This window comes from Megalobrama amblycephala, linkage group LG1, assembly GCF_018812025.1.
Source record: "Megalobrama amblycephala isolate DHTTF-2021 linkage group LG1, ASM1881202v1, whole genome shotgun sequence".
Taxonomy (NCBI): Eukaryota; Metazoa; Chordata; class Actinopteri; order Cypriniformes; family Xenocyprididae; genus Megalobrama; species Megalobrama amblycephala.
In genome coordinates, this window is record NC_063044.1 from 27937977 (window position 1) to 27960925 (window position 22949).

General features: G+C 37.7%; 2 protein-coding genes across 2 annotated transcripts; both read left to right on the forward strand.

Moving 5' to 3' along the window:
* Positions 1-64: 64 nt before the first annotated feature.
* Positions 65-12178, forward strand: gid4 (GID complex subunit 4 homolog). The gene is made up of 6 exons (XM_048187278.1): positions 65-468; positions 2612-2671; positions 7321-7428; positions 7552-7653; positions 9093-9223; positions 9638-12178. The coding sequence occupies exons 1-6, from the start codon at positions 280-282 to the stop codon at positions 9699-9701; spliced, it is 654 nt and encodes a 217-aa protein (XP_048043235.1). The 5' UTR covers positions 65-279; the 3' UTR covers positions 9702-12178.
* Positions 12179-16088: 3910 nt separating this feature from the next.
* noxo1a (NADPH oxidase organizer 1a) lies at positions 16089-20344 on the forward strand. The gene is made up of 8 exons (XM_048187264.1): positions 16089-16385; positions 16920-17000; positions 17106-17178; positions 17256-17439; positions 17532-17719; positions 17805-17912; positions 18850-18967; positions 19229-20344. The coding sequence occupies exons 1-8, from the start codon at positions 16320-16322 to the stop codon at positions 19845-19847; spliced, it is 1437 nt and encodes a 478-aa protein (XP_048043221.1). The 5' UTR covers positions 16089-16319; the 3' UTR covers positions 19848-20344.
* Positions 20345-22949: the final 2605 nt, after the last annotated feature.

Sequence of the window (22949 nt, forward strand, 5' to 3'; positions counted from 1 at the left end):
TACAAATCCCATCATGCCTTTTCCAAAGCAGCCAATGAGCATCCAGAGTCATTGTTCCGTAATGCCCGTCATCTAATCAGAGAACAGCATGCTGGATCACATGACTCGCTGTTGAGCGCCTTCGTTCTGCTCTGAGGGACGTAACCGCGCGTCCTGCGGGAGAAACTCCGAAACTCACGCACTGCGCTGTCAGTGTCGCGTTTTCTTCTCTTCCTGGGTCTCAGATAAGTGACGCTCAGCTGGTTGTGCTCGGGGACTTCCCCGCAGAAGCGATCAAACATGCCGGTCCGTACCGACTGCTGTCTGGGCTCGTCGTTGGCCTGCATGGCCTCGGCCTCTCTCGTTCCGCCCCCGCCGATCAATACCCATCAGCCCGGCGTCAACACCTCTCTACTCTACAGCGGCTCCCAGTTCCGCGGGCACCAGAAGAGCAAAGGAAACTCCTATGATGTCGAGGTGGTTCTGCAGGTAAACACTTTGCTCTCTGTGGATATGCTCAGTAAGGAGTGAGCTGCTTACCTAGGCAGCATTCTACGAATTCAAATGACTGCTGTTTAGGTTACAGGCAGCTCACTAGGTTGTGGAACTATGAAGCCCAAAAATGATGTTTGTTTGTTAGTAGGGAGTATACTAGGTAGGTTTTGAGTCAAAAATGCTGTCTAGGTAGACCGCTCTCTAGGTTGTGAGACCATGAAGCCCCAAAATAGTAGTCTGGCTACCAGTTTGTTTGTAGGTAGGTTTTGAGTCCAAAACTGCTGTCTAGATTGGCAGCTCACTAGGTTGTGAAACTTTGAAACACAAGCATACTGTTTGTTTGTAGTTATGAGCCTACTATGTACGTTTTGAGTCAAAAAATCCTGTCTAGGTAGGGTGCTCACTTGGTTGTGCGAATATGAAGCTCAAAAATAATATGCTGACAACCAGTTTGTCTGCATGTAGGCAGCCTACAATGTAGGTTTTTAGTCCAAAAATGCTGCTTAGGTAGGCAGCTCACTATATAGTGAGAATATGAAGCCCACAAATGCTGTTTGTTTGTAGGTAGCCAGCTTACTATGTAGGTTTTGAGTCCAAAAATACTGTTTAGGTAGGCAGCTCACTATAAAGTGAGAGTATGAAGTCCACAAATGCTGTTTGTTTGTAGGTAGCCAGCTTACTATGTAGGTTTTTAGTCCAAAAATGCTGCTTAGGTAGGCAGCTCACTATATAGTGAGAGTATGAAGTCCACAAATTCTGTTTTTTTTTGTAGGTAGCCAGCTTACTATGTAGGTTTTGAGTCCAAAAATGCTGCTTAGGTAGGCAGCTCACTATATAGTGAGAATATGAAGCCCACAAATGCTGTTTGTTTGTAGGTAGCCAGCTTACTATGTAGGTTTTGAGTCCAAAAATGCTGCTTAGGTAGGCAGCTCACTATATAGTGAGAGTATGAAGTCCACAAATTCTGTTTTTTTTTGTAGGTAGCCAGCTTACTATGTAGGTTTTGAGTCCAAAAATGCTGCTTAGGTAGGCAGCTCACTATATAGTGAGAATATGAAGCCCACAAATGCTGTTTGTTTGTAGGTAGCCAACTTACTATGTAGGTTTTGAGTCCAAAAATACTGTTTAGGTAGGCAGCTCACTATATAGTGAGAATATGAAGCCCACAAATGCTGTTTGTTTGTAGGTAGCCAACTTACTATGTAGGTTTTGAGTCCAAAAATACTGTTTAGGTAGGCAGCTCACTATATAGTGAGAATATGAAGCCCACAAATGCTGTTTGTTTGTAGGTAGCCAACTTACTATGTAGGTTTTGAGTCCAAAAATACTGTTTAGGTAGGCAGCTCACTATATAGTGAGAATATGAAGCCCACAAATGCTGTTTGTTTGTAGGTAGCCAACTTACTATGTAGGTTTTGAGTCCAAAAATACTGTTTAGGTAGGCAGCTCAATATATAGTGAGAGTATGAAGTCCACAAATGCTGTTTGTTTGTAGGTAGCCAACTTACTATGTAGGTTTTGAGTCCAAAAATACTGTTTAGGTAGGCAGCTCAATATATAGTGAGAGTATGAAGCCCACAAATGCTGTTTGTTTGTAGGTAGCCAACTTACTATGTAGGTTTTGAGTCCAAAAATACTGTTTAGGTAGGCAGCTCAATATATAGTGAGAGTATGAAGTCCACAAATGCTGTTTGTTTGTAGGTAGCCAACTTACTATGTAGGTTTTGAGTCCAAAAATACTGTTTAGGTAGGCAGCTCAATATATAGTGAGAGTATGAAGTCCACAAATGCTGTTTGTTTGTAGGTAGCCAGCTTACTATGTAGGTTTTGAGTCCAAAAATACTGCTTAGGTTGTTTACTCTTGTGATTATTAGTGCTCATAATGTAATGGGTCTAATATTGCATGTCTGTGAATTTGGAGATATAATCACTATGGATCAGTTACCTGTTTTTAAGTTAAATAGGGCAAGCAGAGAGAGTCATATCTTCATGTTTGAGTCCAGATTAGTATTTTGAGAGATTTTTGTTGAATGTTATTAACTGACCCACATTAGCAGATCTGTTCTTGTGGTCTGGAGTTGTGCCAAGTACATCATTATTGTGACTGATTTTAAAACCCTTTGCTTTGGACCCACAGCATGTGACCATGGAGGACTCGTACCTGTGTGGATATCTCAAGATCAAAGGGCTGACAGAGGTGAGACAGGCTTGTTGTGGTCAATGTGACCGCATTTCTATTGATGTAATCATACTGTGACCTGCAGTGTGTTTTAGTAGCTGTTGATCTTGTAATGGTTTATGACAAGGCATGACATACACACAACACACTCTTGTTGTCTGTCTGAATGGAGATTCTGCTTTTGTGGTCTTATTGTCTGTGTGCAGTACTGGAGCACAAAGGATTTGGACACTGATCTTTAAAGTGCTGCTGTCCTCGCACTATTAGTCTTTGATTTGATCAAGATACAGAAGCTTAGGTCCACTTTAAGAAGCCTAATGCACTTAATTGGGAAACTCATTTATTGATCTGCTTCTCAGTTGTAGTGTTTCAAAGGAAATATGAAACCGATATGACACTGTCGGTATTTATCTTGATATTTGTGCAATTTTCCTGAAATATTTTCAATCGATCTTCAAACAAGTAGCTTCAAAATGTTTAATGCAAGAACAAGAATGACCATTTTGATGATATTTACTCATTTTCATTTATATGCACAAGTATAACAGTACAGAGTAATAAACATCAATATTTACCTACATGACTACGGTTCAGAAGTTTGGATCCGCTAATATTTTCAAAAAGTCCCTTATGATCACCAAAGCTGCATTTATTTGATCAAAAATACAGTAAAGACAGTAATATTGTGAAATATTATTATAATTTAAATTAACTGTTTTCTATTGAATATATATTAAAATGTAATTTATTCCTGTGATGCATAGCTGAATTTTCTGCATCATTACTCCAGTCTTCAGTGTCACATGATCTTTCAAAAATCAATCTAATATGATGATTTGATGCTCAAGAAACACTTATTATTATTATCAATGTTGAAAACAGTTGTGATGCTTAATATGTGGAAACTGTGGTAGATTTTTCAGTATTTTTTGATGAATAGAAAGTTCAAAAAGAACAGCATTGATTTGAAATAGAAATATTTTGTAACATTATAAATGTCTTTACTGTAATTTATTATCAATTTAATGCAAAAAGTATTGATTTCTTTAAAAAAAAATCTTCTGAAGGGTAATTTATATTTTTATTAAAACATTCTAATGTATGAAAAATACTACATGCTTAAGTAAACTATTTTGGGCAAGGATGAGAGTGAATCATTTGAATCAGAGTTTTGAATTAGTCATTTTAAATGGACAATTTAAACTGATTCATGGAAATTAATTGGACTTGCCAACTTTAATGCCATAATCAGGATTTTTCCTAGATCAAAAATAGTCTTCGGTGGTGGACGAACACGGTCATCCACACATACAGTACAAAGTACCCTACCCTTGTGAACTGAGAGCCCAGTACTGACAATAAATCCAAAATATATTCAAAGAAAGGTTGTAATATTAACTACCTATTTACTATCCTATTAACTATTTACTATCCTGTTTATTCATGAAATAAATTATTATCAGGACTGATCATAAAACAAAGTGCTTAGAACTATTTTATATTCAAAAATCTTTCAGTTTGAATGTAAATGTAAAGTCCCTGAGTGACTGATTTGAAAAGTGCAGTTTACCCGTGTCGATTAACCACAAAATACCGGAAGTGGCGCATTCAATGAACCGCTTTATTAGACTGTTTTCCAAGGCTGCACGATGTATTAAATCTATTTAAAATCTTAATAAAGCATAGTGCTATTGTGAATTCAAAAAGGCTGTGATTCAGTTAAATTAATATATGCACTTTGGGTTTAATATATGCGCTTTAATTATTTACATGCATGTAGGTTACATGCGTCTCGAGCGGCTCTGTTCACAGTAAATGCTGCTTCACATGATCAGTTATCATTTACATGTGTGGAGCATCTTGTTTTGTTTTTTTTTTCACTTTATTAGTTTTGATTTTACATTTGTCTAGTTTTGAGGGATTTATTACGTTTTAAATTTCTTTAAAGGAGGGTTATCACACACAGTTCCTGCCAATCTCATGTAAATCTTGAGTACCTATAGAGTAGTAGTGCATCCTTCATATCTCCAAAAAGTCTTTAGTTTTATCATATTTATAAAAGATATATATGCTGTACCGAGTCTTTCCGAAAACAGCCGAGCTCCTGGAGGCGTGTCCTGTGAGCGGAGCTAGAGTCACGAGCATGCGCAGCTTTTGTGTAGAGATCGTGTGCAAGCTATCAGTGGTCAGCTAAATTTAAACACACAACACACCATTGTATTATCCATGGATAACTTTTGAATCACTATAATGAATATAGCGTATAGTGAATGATGAATAATGAATTTATGAAGTCACTACGTTCGTGTTGTTTACATTATATGCACTTAGGCGCCAACAAAACAGACATTTGAAGCAGTTTTACTCACCACCTGCGGTTCCGACTCATGACCGGGATCATTATTGCTGTGACCGCTCCATCTTTCAGTTTCAAACGATCTTTAAATCCAGCATAGAACTGGGCCTTGTATATGAAACCATAAGCGCCGATCCTGAGGGCTCGAGCAGCCATGGAAAACACAAGATATTCTCCATTCATTTTAACCAATAAAAACGTGACTGCAACTATTTTCAATGGTTATTTTAATAAAAAATATTGAGAGAGCATCAATGTATTGCGTGAGCGCAAAACTCTCAGCTCAACTTAATGCTGGGTTCTTTGGGAAGCAAGATTATCTTTCCCTCACAACCAAAAACACACTTCTTTGGTGACATTGTTGATTTTGTGAAGTCCGGTGACCTGTGCAGCACTGCCGATGACTTCCGTAAACCCGAACGCGCGTTGATGGGCGTGTTCTTGCTCTCTTGCTCTGGCCGATGTGTGCGCGCGCACTTTTCCGGGAGAAGTGCCCGTACAAGGAATTCCGACCTTGTTGACGTCACTCAGGCCGATACTCGAAAAAAAGATCCCGAATCCTGTAAGGATTATTTGTGGCACAGAAATAATCCGTCATACGTCCAACTCATGTTTTGAAACTTTGGCCATGTTTAGCATAAGAATCCAACTCTTTAACAGTGTAAATAAGTCAGAATACATGAAATAGCATTATACCATTATATAGCATTATATATTTTAAAGCTGCAGTCCGTGATTTTTGGCCCTCTAGCGGTTAATAAACAGAACTGCACACGTCTTGCGGAAGAACATTGTAGGCGGAGCTACTTTTCTCCATGTATGTCTATGGCGAATCACGCAGTTACTGTGATACTCTGCGGCGAGTCCTACCAGTCCGGTCTGAAATAGTCCGAATATAAACGCTTATTATAAGTGTACCATAATGATTCAGGATAAGACAAAAACACGGTTTGGAAAATGGATTCATGTTGTATATTCTCAGTATATAATTTTTGTACATTTTGAACACAAAAAAGTTGCGGACTGCAGCTTTAAATAAATTTTGATTTTAGTTTTTCTTTTCCCCCCCAAAATAACTCTTTATATAAAATTCACCTTAAAAAAGATCCATGTCTACGGAAGAGGATTAGGGCTAAGCAATAATAAAAAAATAAAACCATCTCGAGATTAAACTCATTAAATTTCGAGAAAAAAGTCGATAAAATGTTGAGAAAAATGTCGTTAAATTTTGAGAAAAAAGTCGAGATAAAATGTTGAGAATAAACTCATTAAATTACGAGAACAAATTAGTTAAATTACGACTTTTTTTCTCGTAATTCAATGACTTTATTCTCATAATTTAATGAGTTTATTCTCAACATTTTATCTCGACTTTTTTCTCGTAATTTAATGACTTTTTTCTCATAATTTAATGAGTTTATTCTCAACATTAACAACGAAATTTAATGACATTTTTCTCATAATTTAACGAATTTCTTCTCGTAATTTAACAACTTTTTTCTCGTAATTTAATGACTTTATTCTCAACATTTTATTTAGACTTTTTTCTCGAAATTTAACGAGTTTATTCTCAACATTTTATCTCGACTTTTTTCTCTTTTTTTCTTTAATCTCGAGATGGTTTTATTTTTTTTGTATTATTGCTTGGCCCTAATCCTCTTCCGTACATGTCTCTAACTTTCATTCATGGAGATAAATGGACAATTTGCCAATGTTTAGTGTAAGATTTTTTCCATCTTTTGGAAAATACAGTTTTAAAAGTAAAATTATCATTATAACAAGTAAATGGCTGCAGAGCTCCACTCATTTGCTATTTGACTAATTGAAAGGCATCTTTTCATAAGTTTCTCCAGTTTGATATTATGAAAACACAATTAGTATTAGTTTTGTGGTGGTTCTGCATTTTGCCTGATTTTATTTGACAGATTATAATTTCACTAAGATCACTAATTTATTTCTCAGGTGTCGTCACATTAAATGATCAAATTAACTTTTGGCGGGACAAAGATTCATTTTGGTGGCCGCCAAAATATTTTCAATACAGGAAAAACCCAGCATACTGAAGTTAAATAATAGACACTATTAAAAAACATCACAAGATCACGGTCTAATGAATGACATATTCTTTAGAAAACTTAATGGCCAAATAAAAAGTGCACTGACATCATTGTGAATTCATGATGTTGTTCATTTTTATATTTTGAGAAAAATTTGTTTGACTATATCATAAGTATAATGTCAGACAACATTATAGATCACTGCAAAGCACACAGAAGAGAAAGAGTTACTCAACCTGCTCTGCTTTCTTTAGGAATATCCCACCCTTACTACATTCTTTGCTGGGGAGATCATAAGCAAGAAACTGCCTTTTTTAACCAGGAAATGGGATGCTGATGAGGATGTCGACAGAAAACACTGGGTAATAATATAAGTGGTGATTCATTGTGTGTATAAAGCATAATGATTATGAATCATTATCATGACTCAAGTGTGATTCATAATAGAAACTGATCTGTTAAATATGTTGTTGTTTTTTCCTCAGGGGAAGTTTCAAGCATTTTATCAGTATGCAAAAAGCTTTAATTCAGACGATTTCGACTATGAAGAACTAAAGAACAGTGACTATGTCTTCATGCGGTGGAAGGTATGGTATTTATTATGTCTGAAATCACATACACTACCGTTCAAAAGTTCGGGGTCAGTAAAGAATTTACTGGAATTTATGGGAATTAATTGGAAATTTAGGGAAATTTATATAAATTTATAACATTTATATAAAATGTATCATATAAAAACATGAAATAAGTTATTTATTTTTCGCATTCAATTCTAATTTAGTAAATATGTCAAATAAATATATTTTTATTGCAGCAATTATGTGTTATTTATTTCAGTGTCACATGATCCTTCAGAAATCATTCTAATATGATGATTTGATACTCAGATATTATCATTGTTGGAAACAGTTGTGCTGCTGATTTTTTTTTTTTTTTTTTTGGAACCTGTGATACTTTTTTCAGGATTCATTGATTAATAAAAAGTTAAAAAGAACAGATGTTATTCAAAATAGAAATCTTTTCTAACAATATCACTTTAATTTCACTTTTTTTTAAATCAATTTCATACATCCTTGCTGAATAAAAGTATTAATTTCTTTCAAAAAAAGAAAGAAAAAAAAATTACTGACCCCAAAATTTTGAACGGTAGTGTGTATTGTTACAAATTCTGTTAAATTTTTATTCATCAAAGAATCCTGAAAAAAAGTATCACAGGTTATTAAAAAATATTAAGCAGCATAACTGTTCCCAACATTGATAATAACTGAGTATCAAATTAGTTGTTAGAATGATTTCTGAAGGATCATGTGACACTGAAGACTGGAGAAATGATGCTGAAAACTCAGCTTTGCATCACAGAAATAAATTATATTTTAATGTTTATTAAAATAGAAAACCATTATTTTAAATTACAGTTATATTTCACAATATTATGTATTTTTGATCAAATGTGAATGTTATGGACTGGGGGAATGCACAGTGAATGTAGGGGGTGTGGCCTCAACAGCTCTGCAGTAAGTAGTGTGCCGTGTGAATGTGATTGTGAACTAAAATTGCATTAAATATGGTTGTTTTAACCAAAATTATGCTGCAAGATGTTTTTCTTTTCAAATACATTTAAGTACCCTGTTATAGGCTAACCTGCAATTTTGCAAATTCCCTGTTTATTCCCATGGAAAGTTTCCAGCTTTTGAAAATTCCCGGAATTTTGCAACCCTAGTGGTGATGCTGAAAATTCAGCTGTGCCATCACAAGAATAAATTTCACTTCAAAATATATTAAAATAGTTATTTTAAATTGTAAAAATATATATTTTACAATATTACTGTTTTTACTGTATTTTTGATCAAATAAATGCGGCCTTGTTGACTTCTTTTAAAAATGCAATCAAATCTTACCAACCCCAAACGTTTGAACAGTATATAAAAAAATCCATAAAAGCTGCTTTGTGTAAATATACAAATCTGGTGAAATGAATGTAAATAATCAAATAATCCAGCTGTAAAATGTTGTTTGTTCGGTTCAGGAGCAGTTCCTAGTTCCAGATCACACAATCAAAGACATCAGCGGTGCTTCCTTCGCTGGCTTCTACTACATCTGTTTCCAGAAGTCTACAGCCACCATAGAGGGTTACTACTACCACAGAAGCTCTGAATGGTATATAAATATAAAGTTATGTGTGTAGACTTTACAGAGTGCTTGACTCTTGCATTGTCAATACAAGATCTGGACCAAAAATTGATGCACCTCTTAATGGAAATAAATGTTGTGATGTTATTTCCATCAAGAGGTGCATCAATTTTTGGTGAAGATCTTGTATTGACAATGCAAGAGGTGAGCACTCTGTAAAGTCTCCTCCAGCACATCCCAAACACTTTCAATGAAATTAAGGTCTGGACTCAGAGGTGCCAATTCATGTGTGAAAATGAGTCTTCATGCTCCCTCACAGTTTGAGCCTGATGAATCTTGGCTTTGCCATCCTGGAATATGGCCAAGATTTATGATAAATATTCTGTATATATCGCCTAGTCCCAAGAACCCAATTTTTATTTATCATATTCTTCTCATCAGGTATCAGTCTTTGAACCTCACACACGTCCCTGAACACAGCGCACCCATCTATGAGTTCCGGTGACACTGAAGTCCTCGCGTCACAGCAAGAGGGTGAATCTGCAGTGGACAGAGGAAATGGACATGAGTGAAAGAGAGGAACTGTCTAATGATTACGCCAAGGACTCGGCTGTCCTCTCCCCTCAATGAACGAATAAAATGGAGGTACAGATGATGGAGAACTCTTTCAGGAGACTGTACAAAGGCCGATCAAGCGAGTGGGAATCGGGGATTCGCAGCAGTGTTAGCGTTTTGGTTTTTCTTTTATGTTTCTGAGTTTTTAATGCTTCTGTCCTCCGGTCATCTTAGAAAACCATTTTTATCCTTAAGGTTTGGGGATTAAAATCACAGTTTTTCTGGATGGAAGAGCCAATTGTGATTTTTTTTTTTTTTTTTCTTTTCGCCTTGTAATTTGATAAAACAGCATGGCCAATCTAGAAATTTTGAAATTTGTTTTAATTTATTTTTAATCATTCTGTGATGAAAAGACTGTGTAAATGACTGTGGCCGTGTATACAGACACTGGGGATGTCTTTTACAGACGTATCAAAGATTCAGTGTGCGATATGATGGATACAGAGAGTTGCTATTGTCTGTGGCTTGCTTGGCCCTCGGACGTTTTTTATTAACGTAAGGTGTATCATCAAAAGTCACATATATAACAGCTGGGTCTTTTGCTTCTACATGTTATATATTTTTTATTATGAAGTGAAATGGAGTCAGGTGTTTTGGCAAGAGGTATATATTATCCCATGGTGGTCAAGCTATTTGTAGAGCTGCTTTGGATGAAACATTTCTGGTTTTAAAAAGAAAAAATCCGTTGGTAGTTTTACGCTCCTTGTTTTGCTATGCAACCTGAAAAATCTCAGCTTGTAAGAATCTCAAGTATATGGAGGCTTGTTTTTGCCACAGAATAAAAAAAAAGATAAAAAAAAAAAAAGTTAATTGTGACTTTTTAATCACACAGTTTTAACTTCATTTTTCTTAATACTTGGAATACTTTTATTCAACACCTTGTTCTGACGTTTTTTTAATCAGAATTGCAATATACCTGTAATTTTGAAGAAAAGTCAGAATTCTGAGTTTACATTTCACAATTCTAACTTAACATCTCATGATTCTGACCTTTTGCTCACTTTTGTGAGTTTATATCACAATTCTGACTTTAACTCAGAATTCTGATAAAGTCAGTATTGTAAGATATAAACTCAGAATTCTTCTAAAAAAGTTGGAATTATTGCAAGATGTAAAAGAAATCGCAAGAGAAACTCAGAATTCTGGTATTTTGGTAAAGGAAAATAAAGTCAGAATTGTGAGATATATATATATACTCAGAATTCCAGTATTCTGGTTAAAAAAAAAAAAGTCAGAATTGCAAGATTTAAACTCAGAGTTCCACAAAAATAAGTCGCAGTGATTTTAAAAAGTCACAGTTTCCTTTTTATTGTTTTAAGGCAGAAACAGGCTTCCATGCAATTATCTTCTCACTTGTTCACTTTAATATTCACAGCTCAGAGAGTATTGATTGATTTTCGCACCAGTGTCACGTGGCGTGTCGAAGCGCAAGGCCGGAGATGCACAGACGTCGCTTTCGGTCCTTGCCGAAGATGTCATAAGGATAAGCAAGTGTTTTTATTGGAAGGCTCAGGAAGATTTTTAAAATCAAACAGTCCAGATGATGGACAACACTGTTCTTTTAAACCACCCATCAGCCTCGACTCGTTTTTGATGGCTGTGATCTACATCTTTTACAGTCTAGCAATGCACAAAATATAACAGCTGAGGCTTTAAGGAAGCCTCTCGTGAGGTGTTGGAAGTTTGGGAGAAACATTTATGATACCTATGTGCGTGTGTCCATTTAAGCTTTAGTCAAACCCTTTGCCTTAAAAGTCAGAGATTTGTCTATGAAACCACTTTTATAAGCATTAGTTTAAGCTCTGTACAGACAGAAAGACTTATACGAATGTGTGTTCGGGTTATGAAAGTGTTTGAGGAGTTTGAAAAGAAAGATTGCTGTACCTCATCCACCAAAACCTTTTTAATTGCAGACTAGTGAGTATTGAACAGGTTCACACCACATTTCAACCTAGCTATGTTGAGACGTATAAATTGCATTTTGTACATACAAAGTAAGACTATATATAGGCTCATCACATGCCCAAACACACCCAATAATTGGCATTTTTTGCAGATGTGTAAATTTGACATTTTTCCCAATTTTATTTATTTTGTTGTCCCTAACAAAAGCAGAAATGTGGTTTCAGAAAGATGTTTATGAATATGTGGGATGTTTTGTTTGTTGCACCTAATAATCTGCTGCCTGAAGGTCAAGATTTATTTAAATAAATGCTAAGAAAATGAAAGGCCACTGCACATGCTGTTACAGTACAAATGTACATAATAGGGCTGTTTGTGGTGTACACAAATGATTTAATTCTTTACAATAATGAGTGATCTTTTTATTGGCACAAAAGGATAAGAAAATAAAGACTATTGAACACAGATTTGAGTTGGTCTTTTGGGGAGTACTGGATACAAAAATCAAAATAAAGGTCCCAAAAGTGTTTTTTTCCCTCTTTCTTTGTCTCTTTAGTGTAAAGAAACACTACGCACCTATAGACTTAACACGTACAGTAATACTCATGATTATGACGTCACTGTTTTCACAAATTCATGTTTTTGTAGTTTACACAGAGACGATAATGGTATCGTTTTCAAAAACCTGCACTTTGAAACCCTTTTTTAAAATTTTGCATTTTCAGGACTCGCTTAAATGAACGGCATAAAAAGTTTTCAGTTTTTCATTGAAAACAGTGTTGTGTAAATGGCCCCTTAAGTATGAAGAACATTTAACCACTATAAAGAACCTTAAGTGGTTCCATGGGTGTTAAAGGTTCCTCAATGTCAATAAAGAACCTTTATTTTTTTAAGAGTGTATGGATAAAAATTCTCAAGGCAAACTGCAGACAGAAAATGAAATGATTTAGTGTTATAATGTAGTAATACACAAAGATATGAAGGCTACATTTAGGAAATGTAAGCAGCTCTTTCAACCACTGGATGGCGTAGTATCATCTCTTCAGTACACGGGCTGTGTTCTATACTACGCTATATATTCTGAATGCCAACTACACATTTTTAAACAGTAGTTCACCACTTTATTAGACAACCACATTATGCTTAGTTTATTTCAGCAAGGTGCCTGGTTATGACAATACATTGTGTGTATACATGTGTGAGTGTGTGTTACATATACATGTAATTCAAGGAAGAGAAATTAATACTGAGGTTGATACCCCCTTTGTCCCATAGTTTATTATCTATACCTTACACTAGCATTTCACTTTTATCACTTAATTATGTCTTGTGACTAACAGCAATTCGACAGTTATATGGCAACAAAATATTTCCCAGCACATTGCATGATTCACAATGTACTTAACGTCAAAAAGCCAATAACACCCAATTCCCTTTATTATTCTGTGAAGACAAGAGCAACTCAGATGATTCACAGCAGGAAATGATGGTCTTCAGGAAGAGGCCACTTACTATTTATCTTCCTTTCACAATGAGAGTCTTAAAGGAAGAAATCAAGTTACATCAGGTTACATAATAATGTTAAACACCTGCACAACTGTGAATGATACATGACTGATGTGATGTCAATGTAATAAAAACCTGTAATAAAAACCATTACGTCCAGAGAAGGAGAGTGTGACGTCAAGCTCCACCAATTACGTCCAGAGAAGGAGAGCGTTACGTCCAAAGAGGGGAGATAGTCCACCCATTACGTCCAGAGAAGGAGAGCGTGACGTCAAGCTCCACCCATTACGTCCAGAGAAGGAGAGCGTGACGTCAAGCTCCACCCATTACGTCCAGAGAAGGGGAGCGTGACGTCAAGCTCCACCCATTACGTCCATAGAGGGGGATAGTGACGTCAAGCTCCGCCCATTACGTCCAGAGAAGGAGAGCGTGACGTCAAGCCAAGCTCCACACATTACGTCCATAGAGGGGGATTGTGACGTCAAGCTCCACCCATTACGTCCAGAGAAGGAGAGCGTGACGTCAAGCTCCACCCATTACGTCCATAGAGGGGGATCGTGACGTCAAGCTCCACCCATTACGTCCAGAGAGGGAGAGCGTGACGTCAAGCTCCACCCATTACGTCCATAGAGGGGGATCGTGACGTCAAGCTCCACCCATTACGTCCAGAGAAGGGTCAAGCTCCGCCCAGCGAGAAGGAGAGCGTGACGTCAAGCTCCACCCATTACGTCCATAGAGGGGGATCGTGACGTCAAGCTCCACCCATTACGTCCAGAGAAGGGGAGCGTGACGTCAAGCTCCACCCATTACGTCCATAGAGGGGGATCGTGACGTCAAGCTCCACCCATTACGTCCATAGAGGGGATCGTGACGTCAAGCTCCACCCATTACGTCCATAGAGGGGATCGTGACGTCAAGCTCCACCCATTACGTCCAGAGAAGGAGAGCGTGACGTCAAGCTCCACCCATTACGTCCATAGAGGGGGATCGTGACGTCAAGCTCCACCCATTACGTCCAGAGAAGGGGAGCGTGACGTCAAGCTCCACCCATTACGTCCATAGAGGGGGATCGTGACGTCAAGCTCCACCCATTACGTCCAGAGAAGGGGAGCGTGACGTCAAGCTCCACCCATTACGTCCATAGAGGGGGATCGTGACGTCAAGCTCCACCCATTACGTCCAGAGAGGGAGAGCGTGACGTCAAGCTCCACCCATTACGTCCAAAGAGGGGGATAGTGACGTCAAGCTCCACCCATTACGTCCAGAGAAGAAGAGCGTGACGTCAAGCTCCACCCATTACGTCCAGAGAAGGGGAGCGTGACGTCAAGCTCCACCCATTACGTCCAAAGAGGGAGAGCGTGACGTCAAGCTCCACCCATTACGTCCAGAGAAGGAGGAGCGTGACGTCAAGCTCCACCCATTACGTCCATAGAAGGGGGAGCGTGACGTCAAGCTCCACCCATTACGTCCATAGAGGGGGATCGTGACGTCAAGCTCCACCCATTACGTCCAGAGAAGGAGAGCGTGACGTCAAGCTCCACCCATTACGTCCAGAGAAGGAGAGCGTGACGTCAAGCTCCACCCATTACGTCCAGAGAAGGAGAGCGTGACGTCAAGCTCCACCCATTACGTCCATAGAGGGGGATCGTGACGTCAAGCTCCACCCATTACGTCCATAGAGGGGGATCGTGACGTCAAGCTCCACCCATTACGTCCAGAGAGGGAGAGCGTAATGTCAAGCTCCACTAATAACGCAACTTCGGATGTTTGATTACAACATTTTACAGAGGCCTCGCTTTCAAAAGCCGCTCACCTCAAATAGGAGAAAAGATTAAACTTGGGCTGAAAATTCACAGACTTTGTTAAGAGAATCACAAATATGCAACTGGTCTGATCCCGCTCTGTTTGATATCCATATCTCTGGGAAAGCCTTATCACTACTACCTGTGGTTGTAGCTGCTGACCAGCGGTGTTAGTTTAGCTAACCACATTCACCTGCTTCACTCAGCCTATATGGAGTTTACATTTGATATGCAATATCAGAGGAAAGGCTTGAAACTTTCAAATCACACCATAAACCTAAAAGATTTGTTATGGGATGCAAAAGATCATCTCTGTCAGTGGTTTGGCAACCCCTTTCAAAGTCAGAGATGCAAGTGAAATGTGCAGTAAACTAGCATTTTCATTTGCAGTGTCAGAAATGCTTGCCTAAACGTCACTAGGGTGTTCTGGGTGGTTGCCAAGAGGTTGCTTGGAAGTTGAGAAATAAAGTTAAGACAGTCAGCAGGGTTGAAGTGTGAAAACATGTTAAGGTAAGCAAAGGTGTAGGTTGGGCACATTTCGGAGAGGAAACCCTGCCTTACGTCCATTTCCTTCAAGCTTCTTTTAACACTAACATACTTTCTTTTTTATCTTCTATTTCCTGGAATGTCAGTTTTTCTGTGTACGTGCACATCAGCAGGAATTTATTTACATTGTTCTATGACACTGCTTTGATGTGGAGAAGGGTCACTGTAAAAAGTGATTTCATAAGTCCAAATAGGCCTACTTTCATGAAGCACATTTAGGCCTACCTGACAAAATATATTTTACACTGTATCAGTGACCATTTTATTTATTCACACTGTCTTTTAGTGCGTAGATCAGGCCACAATGTGTATTTTAAACAAACAGAGAGACAGAGACAGATATAGATAGTTATATTTTGTTTGTCAATTGATTGTATTATTTTTGTGAAGCGACCTTGGATTCTTGAAAGGCGCTATAAAAAATAAATATATTATTATTGTTATTATTAGGCCTATATAGAAAGAAAGAAAGAAAGAAAGAAAGAAAGAAAGAAAGAAGCTTTGGCACTTACATGGTTGGCTATTCTTGGCTCTTTCCAAGGAATATTGGTGACGTAATAACGGACTCTCCGGTTCGTGAAATTGCAGCGGGAGCGTGGTTGATGCGGCACGTGGGCGCGCCGCGCACCTGTTCCCGCCTCTGACTGGAACAATAATAAAAAGAAAGAGAGGAGCAGTCAGTCAGTCAGTCAAACATCAGAGCAAGAGCTGCAGACAACACATCTACTACAGTAGCCTATAACCTGATCAGTATGGAGGAGCAAAGATATCCCGTCAATATTCAGCTTGTTGGAGTAATGCAAAAAGAAGCAGCGAAAGTAAGAGACATGATATTTTTTACATTTTGCATGCATTATTAAATAGACACATTACCATTGTTTTGAATGAAATTCTTGATGATGTTTGAGAATGTTACAATTTTAAACTACATATTATTCAAATTGATCAGTATAGTATAATTAATTTATTTAATAATATAAATAAATACTATAATAATAATGATATGGAATTACAAACAGCTCCATGAGACATTTAAAAGTAGTTCACACTATAAAACATTTTTTTTTTTTTTTTTTTTTTTGGTCACAGTTAACCTAAAAATGTGCTTCATGTGGTAGTTAACTTTATTCTTCAAATAATAAAACATAACATGATTTATTAAAACTAGAATATGTAATTTTTAAAGGTCACATCAGATAGAAACAGGTATAGACTATCGTTATGTGTGGTAGGCAATTAACATCATTCAGTACTTACTGTAAATACACAATAACATGAAGATTGTAAAGTATAGCGAGAGCTTTGATGTAATTTAAAAGAAGCATTGATAATATTCTTCCTATTCTTCCCAGTTGTACATGACCACTGTTCTCTGGTCAGATCAAAATGAGATCACCATTTACAGATCGCTTGAAGACTTCAAGACGCTGCATGTGAGTCTCCTTCATTTCATTTGAAAACAATGGCCCGTTTCTTTAATGCTGCATATATGTGTACTTCAGTTGAGCAGAATAACATCTCCCTGCTTATTTCTGTAGAGACAACTCAAGAAGAAATTCCCTTCTTCAAACCCCTTTAAAAGGTCAGGAAGGATTATTCCCAAATTTAAAGGTAAACACTCTACCAACACCTCTCCTTAAAACAATGCAAATTTAAGCACAATTTTAATTTTAAAAATGCATTTGCAGCTGCAAGAGTGCAGAAAAACATGCAGAAGTGGAGCCCCAGTAAGTCGGTGCTCAGACTGAAGGCTCTGGAAGAATACTGCAGTGAACTGCTGAAGAGCGATCCCCGTATCTGCCAGAGCTCCGATTTCATCCAGTTCCTGCTTCCCAAATCCCAGGACCTCAATTCTGACTTTGCAAAAAACAGGTAAGCTAATAATGCAAAAACAAGCAAAGCAAAAAAGAAATACATATTCAAATTTTCATGTAGATATTTAAAGATTCTGTTTTGTTCTGCAGTATCGTGATCATGCCATCAGAGACTTCTCTGGACAGTAGCAAAGTTTTAACGAACAATGATGTTACTCATCCCTTTGTTACTGAAACATACCGCTGCATAGCTACTTATGAGACCAAGGACACCAAGAATCGCCCCTTCAAGGTAGAAGTGGATGAGACTGTGGATGTGCTTATTAAGGACCAAAAAGGTGAGAATTCATTTAGAAGCATGAAGCCTCTATAAATGCTCTTTGTTGTTTGCTGACCTTGTTGTTTTTGACTTTGTCTTGTCAGGATGGTGGCTGGTGGAGAATGAAGCCAAACGTCTAGCCTGGTTTCCTGCTCCGTATCTACAGAGAGCTGAGATGAGTGATGACGGTCCTGATGTGATGGAGGATGGAAGTAAGGACTGGTTTAGTGTTTTCTAGTGTTTTTCTGGCTACATTAGTCTGGAAATAAAACCGGTTTGGCCACATTGTGAATTTTCACATTCTTTACTTAGCTCTGAATCAACCTTGCTTTGGAAACCACAGTTTATATAACCTAATTATGCTTGTATCACTAAGTCTCACTGAGAATTAATGAACTCTTGTCACTCAAATGACTGGGAATGCAACTTTAAATCCAAACTAAATAATTACCCTTGTATAGGGGTATCCAATCCTGCTCCTGAAGGCCAACATCCTGCAGACCTGCCCCAAAATATTTGCCTGAAAGTTTGTAGCATTTCTGAAAACCTTTATTAGCTTGTTCAGGTGTGTTTTATTAGGATTAGAGTTAAACCAGAATTGGTCTTATTGTTGGGAGATGCAACCATTGGAGAAAGTGTAACTGCTAACTTAAATTGTGTGTACCTTAATAACTTATCACCTTACAGCCTTGACGTCACTGAATTTCGTTCAGAGTTGTGCAAACAGTCAATCACGGTTTGCGGATACCATAGAAATGAATAAAAAGAGCCCTAAACTGAATCATACCTATTGGGCAATTGTCCGTGACTAAAAATACTTCAATCCAAAACGAATGTTTAAGAGCAAACATGTTGGAGATTAGCTGATGGGCTGTCCATTCATTAAATAAGCAGTTTATTCAGTGTAATGAAGCCTGTCCTCCATTGACATCCATTAAAAAAATGGGCTCTAGTCTCCTTCTCTGCATACCGCAACATTACGCTTTTTTCGGCTAAGGTTGCAGGCTTTAAGTTGCTTTGGGTAAACTCTGCAGGACAGTGGCCCACCAGGAGCAGGATTGGAAACCCATGCCGTTGTGTATTAAGAATGGATTCATTTGTAGACCAGGTCATTCTTAAACTAATCTTATTATTTTTTCCCTTCTTCAGGTATTTTTTATGTTGCTGCCAAAAATTACAAAGCCATGAACAGTGATGAAATATCAGTTGAGATTGGGTCTGTGGTGGAGGTGTTACAGAAGTCTGACAATGGCTGGTGGATAGTAAGGTAAATCTCCTTATTGTTTACTCCTGTAACCAGCTTCAATAAACGCCAGTTATGTAACGGGCTGGAATGTTTTATGTGCTCTTTTGTCATGTAGAAGAAGCTTGTTGAAACTTGGCACTTGCTTTACATCCTCATTTTTGCAGACTGGTTTTGGCAGTTTGTGCAGACCATGCTTCTTTCTCGTTTATTTCCAAAGAATTAGATTGAATTACCCAGTACCCATTCCTCAGCGTATGACACTGTTTTATCTCTCTTCCTCAGGTACAATCGAAAAGCGGGCTTTGTACCATCTATGTACCTGCAACCATACAATAACCCACGGATTCGCATGATGCCCGCTCAGAGGGAGATGACCAGCTCCACACTTGACTTGGCACAGCTTCAACATCCTGGAGACAATTCCCTGCAGGCTTCCAGCCGTGAGTTCAGCAGATCCCAGGGTAACCTGCGTCTACCTTCAGGAAGCACCCTGGACCTTAGAGATAAGCAGATGTCACGTTCAATGGGTAGACTGCCGGATGCTCGTTCGACACAGCTGACTCCACCATCAATCCGAGTACAATTTGCCGACAACAGTCAGCAAAGCAGTCTGAGTGAGGACAGTGAAGAGTTCAGCGACGAAAGCAGCTTCTCTGGCACTGATTCACTAAATCGTTCAGACGCAGAAGAGCAATTCCGCCGGAGTCGCACCCCTACACTTGACTCTTCTGGCAGCCTGAGCCCTGAAAGTCTCACAGAAGGCAAGATGATCAGCAGCCGATCAGACCCCAGTCTCAGCAAGATGCCCTCCACCCCCAAGGTGCCACCCAGACCCCAAGCTCAGGAGATACTCAAACGCTGCACCACCGTAACACGCAAAAACCTGCAAAGAACCAGTTAGGTCACCTCAGTGCGATGTCCAGCACTGTACTTGTTTGAGAAGAACAGGTCCAAACAAGAGTTACTGTTCATCACCAGAACACTTGTGTAAAGCTAATGTGATTATTTGATGGACAAATTATGAAGATTCTTGTGCACACAAATACGTTACACCTTATTCTATTTAGAACTAAATTTAGTTCTTATTCTTGGAACAGAATATTATGTATGTTACAAATGATAATCTACTAAAGACACTGCTCTTTGGATCAGACACAGTCTATAAAGTGTATTACAATCTTCTACAGAATATTTATCCAAGATTTAGGTCTTTCCTAGTTTTTCTTTTTTGACGTAAAATCTTTTCCATAGTGGAAAATATAACTTGTACCTTATATGCATTGCATATCTTGACATATATTATACTTGAATACTGTACACTCTTCAGAGAATTGATCTTCTTGCATATTTCCCCCATGTTGATTGCCTGTAAATGTAAAATAAAATAGTTGTACTAAAGACTGGATTTTTGGAGTTTTATTTTTTGCAGGGGTGTCCAGTCCTGCTCTTGGAGGACAATTTTCCTGCATAGTTTAACTTAAAGCCTAATAAAATACACCTGAACTGGTTAACTAAAGTGTTCAGGATTACTTGAACATAACAGGAATGTGTGTTGGAGCAGCATTGAACTGTTTTAATTTACTTTTAATAATTGCAAGTATGTGATTACCAGCGTTGGGGATAAAGCATTACAAGTAACCTGAGTTACGTAATCAGACTTTTTTTCAAGTAATTAATAAAGTGGTGCATTACTTTTAAATTTACAACAACATGGCTACTTTTTCAAAAAAGTTACGCATATTACTTTGTTTTCCTATTTATTGACTGAATTTCTGTTTCCTTCAGTCTGAGGCTTATTTGTTTCACTTTTGGTGTGAAAGGGCCTTTACATTTGCCAAAAATATAACTTTTTTTGTTATTAAAAAACAAAGCAAGCCCATCCCGGGTGAGAAAAAGTAATGTAAGCATTTGCAAAAATGTAGCAAAAAATAATGTAAAATTACTTTATATTAGTGCTGTCAATCGATTAAATAAGGAATTAATTAATTGCACATGTATGATCACAGATTATAAACTAGATGTGCTGTGTTTGACAGAAACCTTGCTAAAACCAGACGATTAATAAAAATTTAAATGAGTCCACCCCCCAAGATTACTGTTATAAACATGAGCCTCATCTGAAAGGCAAAGGGGGAGGTGTTGTTGTAATTTATAATAATATCTTCAGTATTACTCAAAAGTCTAGTTTCAAATACAACTCCTTCAAAGTGATGGTGCTTTATGCAACGTTATGTAGGGTAAGTGATAAATCCTGTTTGACATTTGTGCTGGCTACTGTATACAGGCCACCAGGGCACCATACAGACTTTATCAAATAATTTGCTGATTACTTGCTTTATAAATAATCTAAATAATAATTTAATGTCTAAAAAATAATTTAAACTATTGACTCTCTTTTCCAGCACATTAGACACAGTTGCTCCTTTATGCTAAAGAAGATTAAGGAAAATAGTCCAATGCCTTGGTACAACAAGCACACTTGGGCCCTTAAGAGAGCAGCTAGAAAAAAGGAGCGCAGCTGGAAGAAAACAAAACTAGAGGTTTTTCACATTTCATGGAAAGAAAGCATTTTTGCATACAGAAAGGCCTTAAAACTGCTAGATCTGCTTATTTTTCAATGGCTAAATTAACAAGAAATAAAGTTTCAACTTATGTTTCCAAACAGCACAGCAGTAATTACTTTATGAACTTCTTTACTTGCAAGATTGACAATATTAGAGAGAAAATTATAACCATGCAACCATCTACTACAGTATTGCGTCAGACAGTGCACTGTAGTGTCCCTGAGTGAAAATTCCATTTATTCATTGTTATAGGAGACGAAGAACTGTCTAAACTCATTAAATCATCAAAATCAACAGTATGTGTGCTAAAGGATTCTTAGGCTGCATAAATTAGGTCAGCCGGAACTGGGAACACTTCCTATAACACCCGATGTACTTGTTACATTATAAGAAGAATGGTATCTACGCTAATATCTCTCTGTTTATCCCGAGGTTTACCGTAGTCAGCTGGATCCGGGACATATCCAGATCAGAAGGCGGACCTGCAACTAAACACAAGAACAACACATCCCTGAAATGTCAGCTAGATTGTATCAACTAGACCAGCCTTATCGAAATGACAGCCAGTGGCACAGATCCTCAACAAACCCGTCTCCATAATAGCGTGATGAATCTGGTCTTCAACCAGATGGAACTGGATTAAATATTTTGAATGTTCTGATCACAATCTGACTTCTGACCTGTAATGCTGCCTGAATCATAAACATGCACACTGTTTGTTTGTTTGTTGACCAGAGGAGAACTGGCCTCCAAACTGAGCCTGGATTCTCCCAAGGTTTTTATTCTCCATTTTTGTCACCTGATGGAGTTTGGGTTCCTTGTCGCTGTCGACTCTGCCTTGCTTATTTGGGGACACTTAATATTCAACAATATTACTGATCTGAATGTATTGCGAACTGAACTGAGCTGGATGATGACATCACTGTTTTCTCCAGGGCTGCTGTATAGATAAATTAACTAAATTAATAATAATTTTTTACAATGAAATGAATCAATACTGAATTTACTTAAAGGTCCTGTTTTTCGTGGTTTTTTGAAGCTTTGATTGTGTTTATAGTGTGCAATATAACATGTGTTCATGTTTCGCGTGTAAAAAAAACTGTATTTTTCACATAATTTACTTCTCTGTATACCGCTGTTTCCACTGTCATAAAAACGGGCTGATGACTTCCTTGTTCTATGAAGTCCCTCCTTCAGAAATACGTAACGAGTTCTGATTGTGCCAGCGGTTCCTGTGTTGTGATTCGACAGCAGCTTCTGCTCCATCTTTCAAGAATAATCTTAGTGCGAATCCGGCATTAAACTGATTGAGATTGAGGAAGCTGTCCTCAGCAAAATGTGCTGCACATAGTTTTACATGTGGATTATAATTTTCGGGAACCGAGTTAAACATAAATTGTAACCATTGATCTCTAAGTACAGCGTCCCTGGGAAGGCCA

Bases quoted from the DNA above. Each gene is read 5' to 3' on its own strand.
- gid4 (XM_048187278.1), top strand. From the start codon at position 280: ATGCCGGTCCGTACCGACTGCTGTCTGGGCTCGTCGTTGGCCTGCATG. The intron at 7,429-7,551 runs GTAATAATATAA...TTTTTTCCTCAG, and splicing joins ATGTCGACAGAAAACACTGG to GGGAAGTTTCAAGCATTTTA. The intron at 9,224-9,637 runs GTATATAAATAT...TCTTCTCATCAG, and splicing joins TACCACAGAAGCTCTGAATG to GTATCAGTCTTTGAACCTCA.
- noxo1a (XM_048187264.1), top strand. From the start codon at position 16,320: ATGGAGGAGCAAAGATATCCCGTCAATATTCAGCTTGTTGGAGTAATG. The intron at 17,001-17,105 runs GTGAGTCTCCTT...TTATTTCTGTAG, and splicing joins AAGACTTCAAGACGCTGCAT to AGACAACTCAAGAAGAAATT. The intron at 18,968-19,228 runs GTAAATCTCCTT...TCTCTTCCTCAG, and splicing joins AATGGCTGGTGGATAGTAAG to GTACAATCGAAAAGCGGGCT.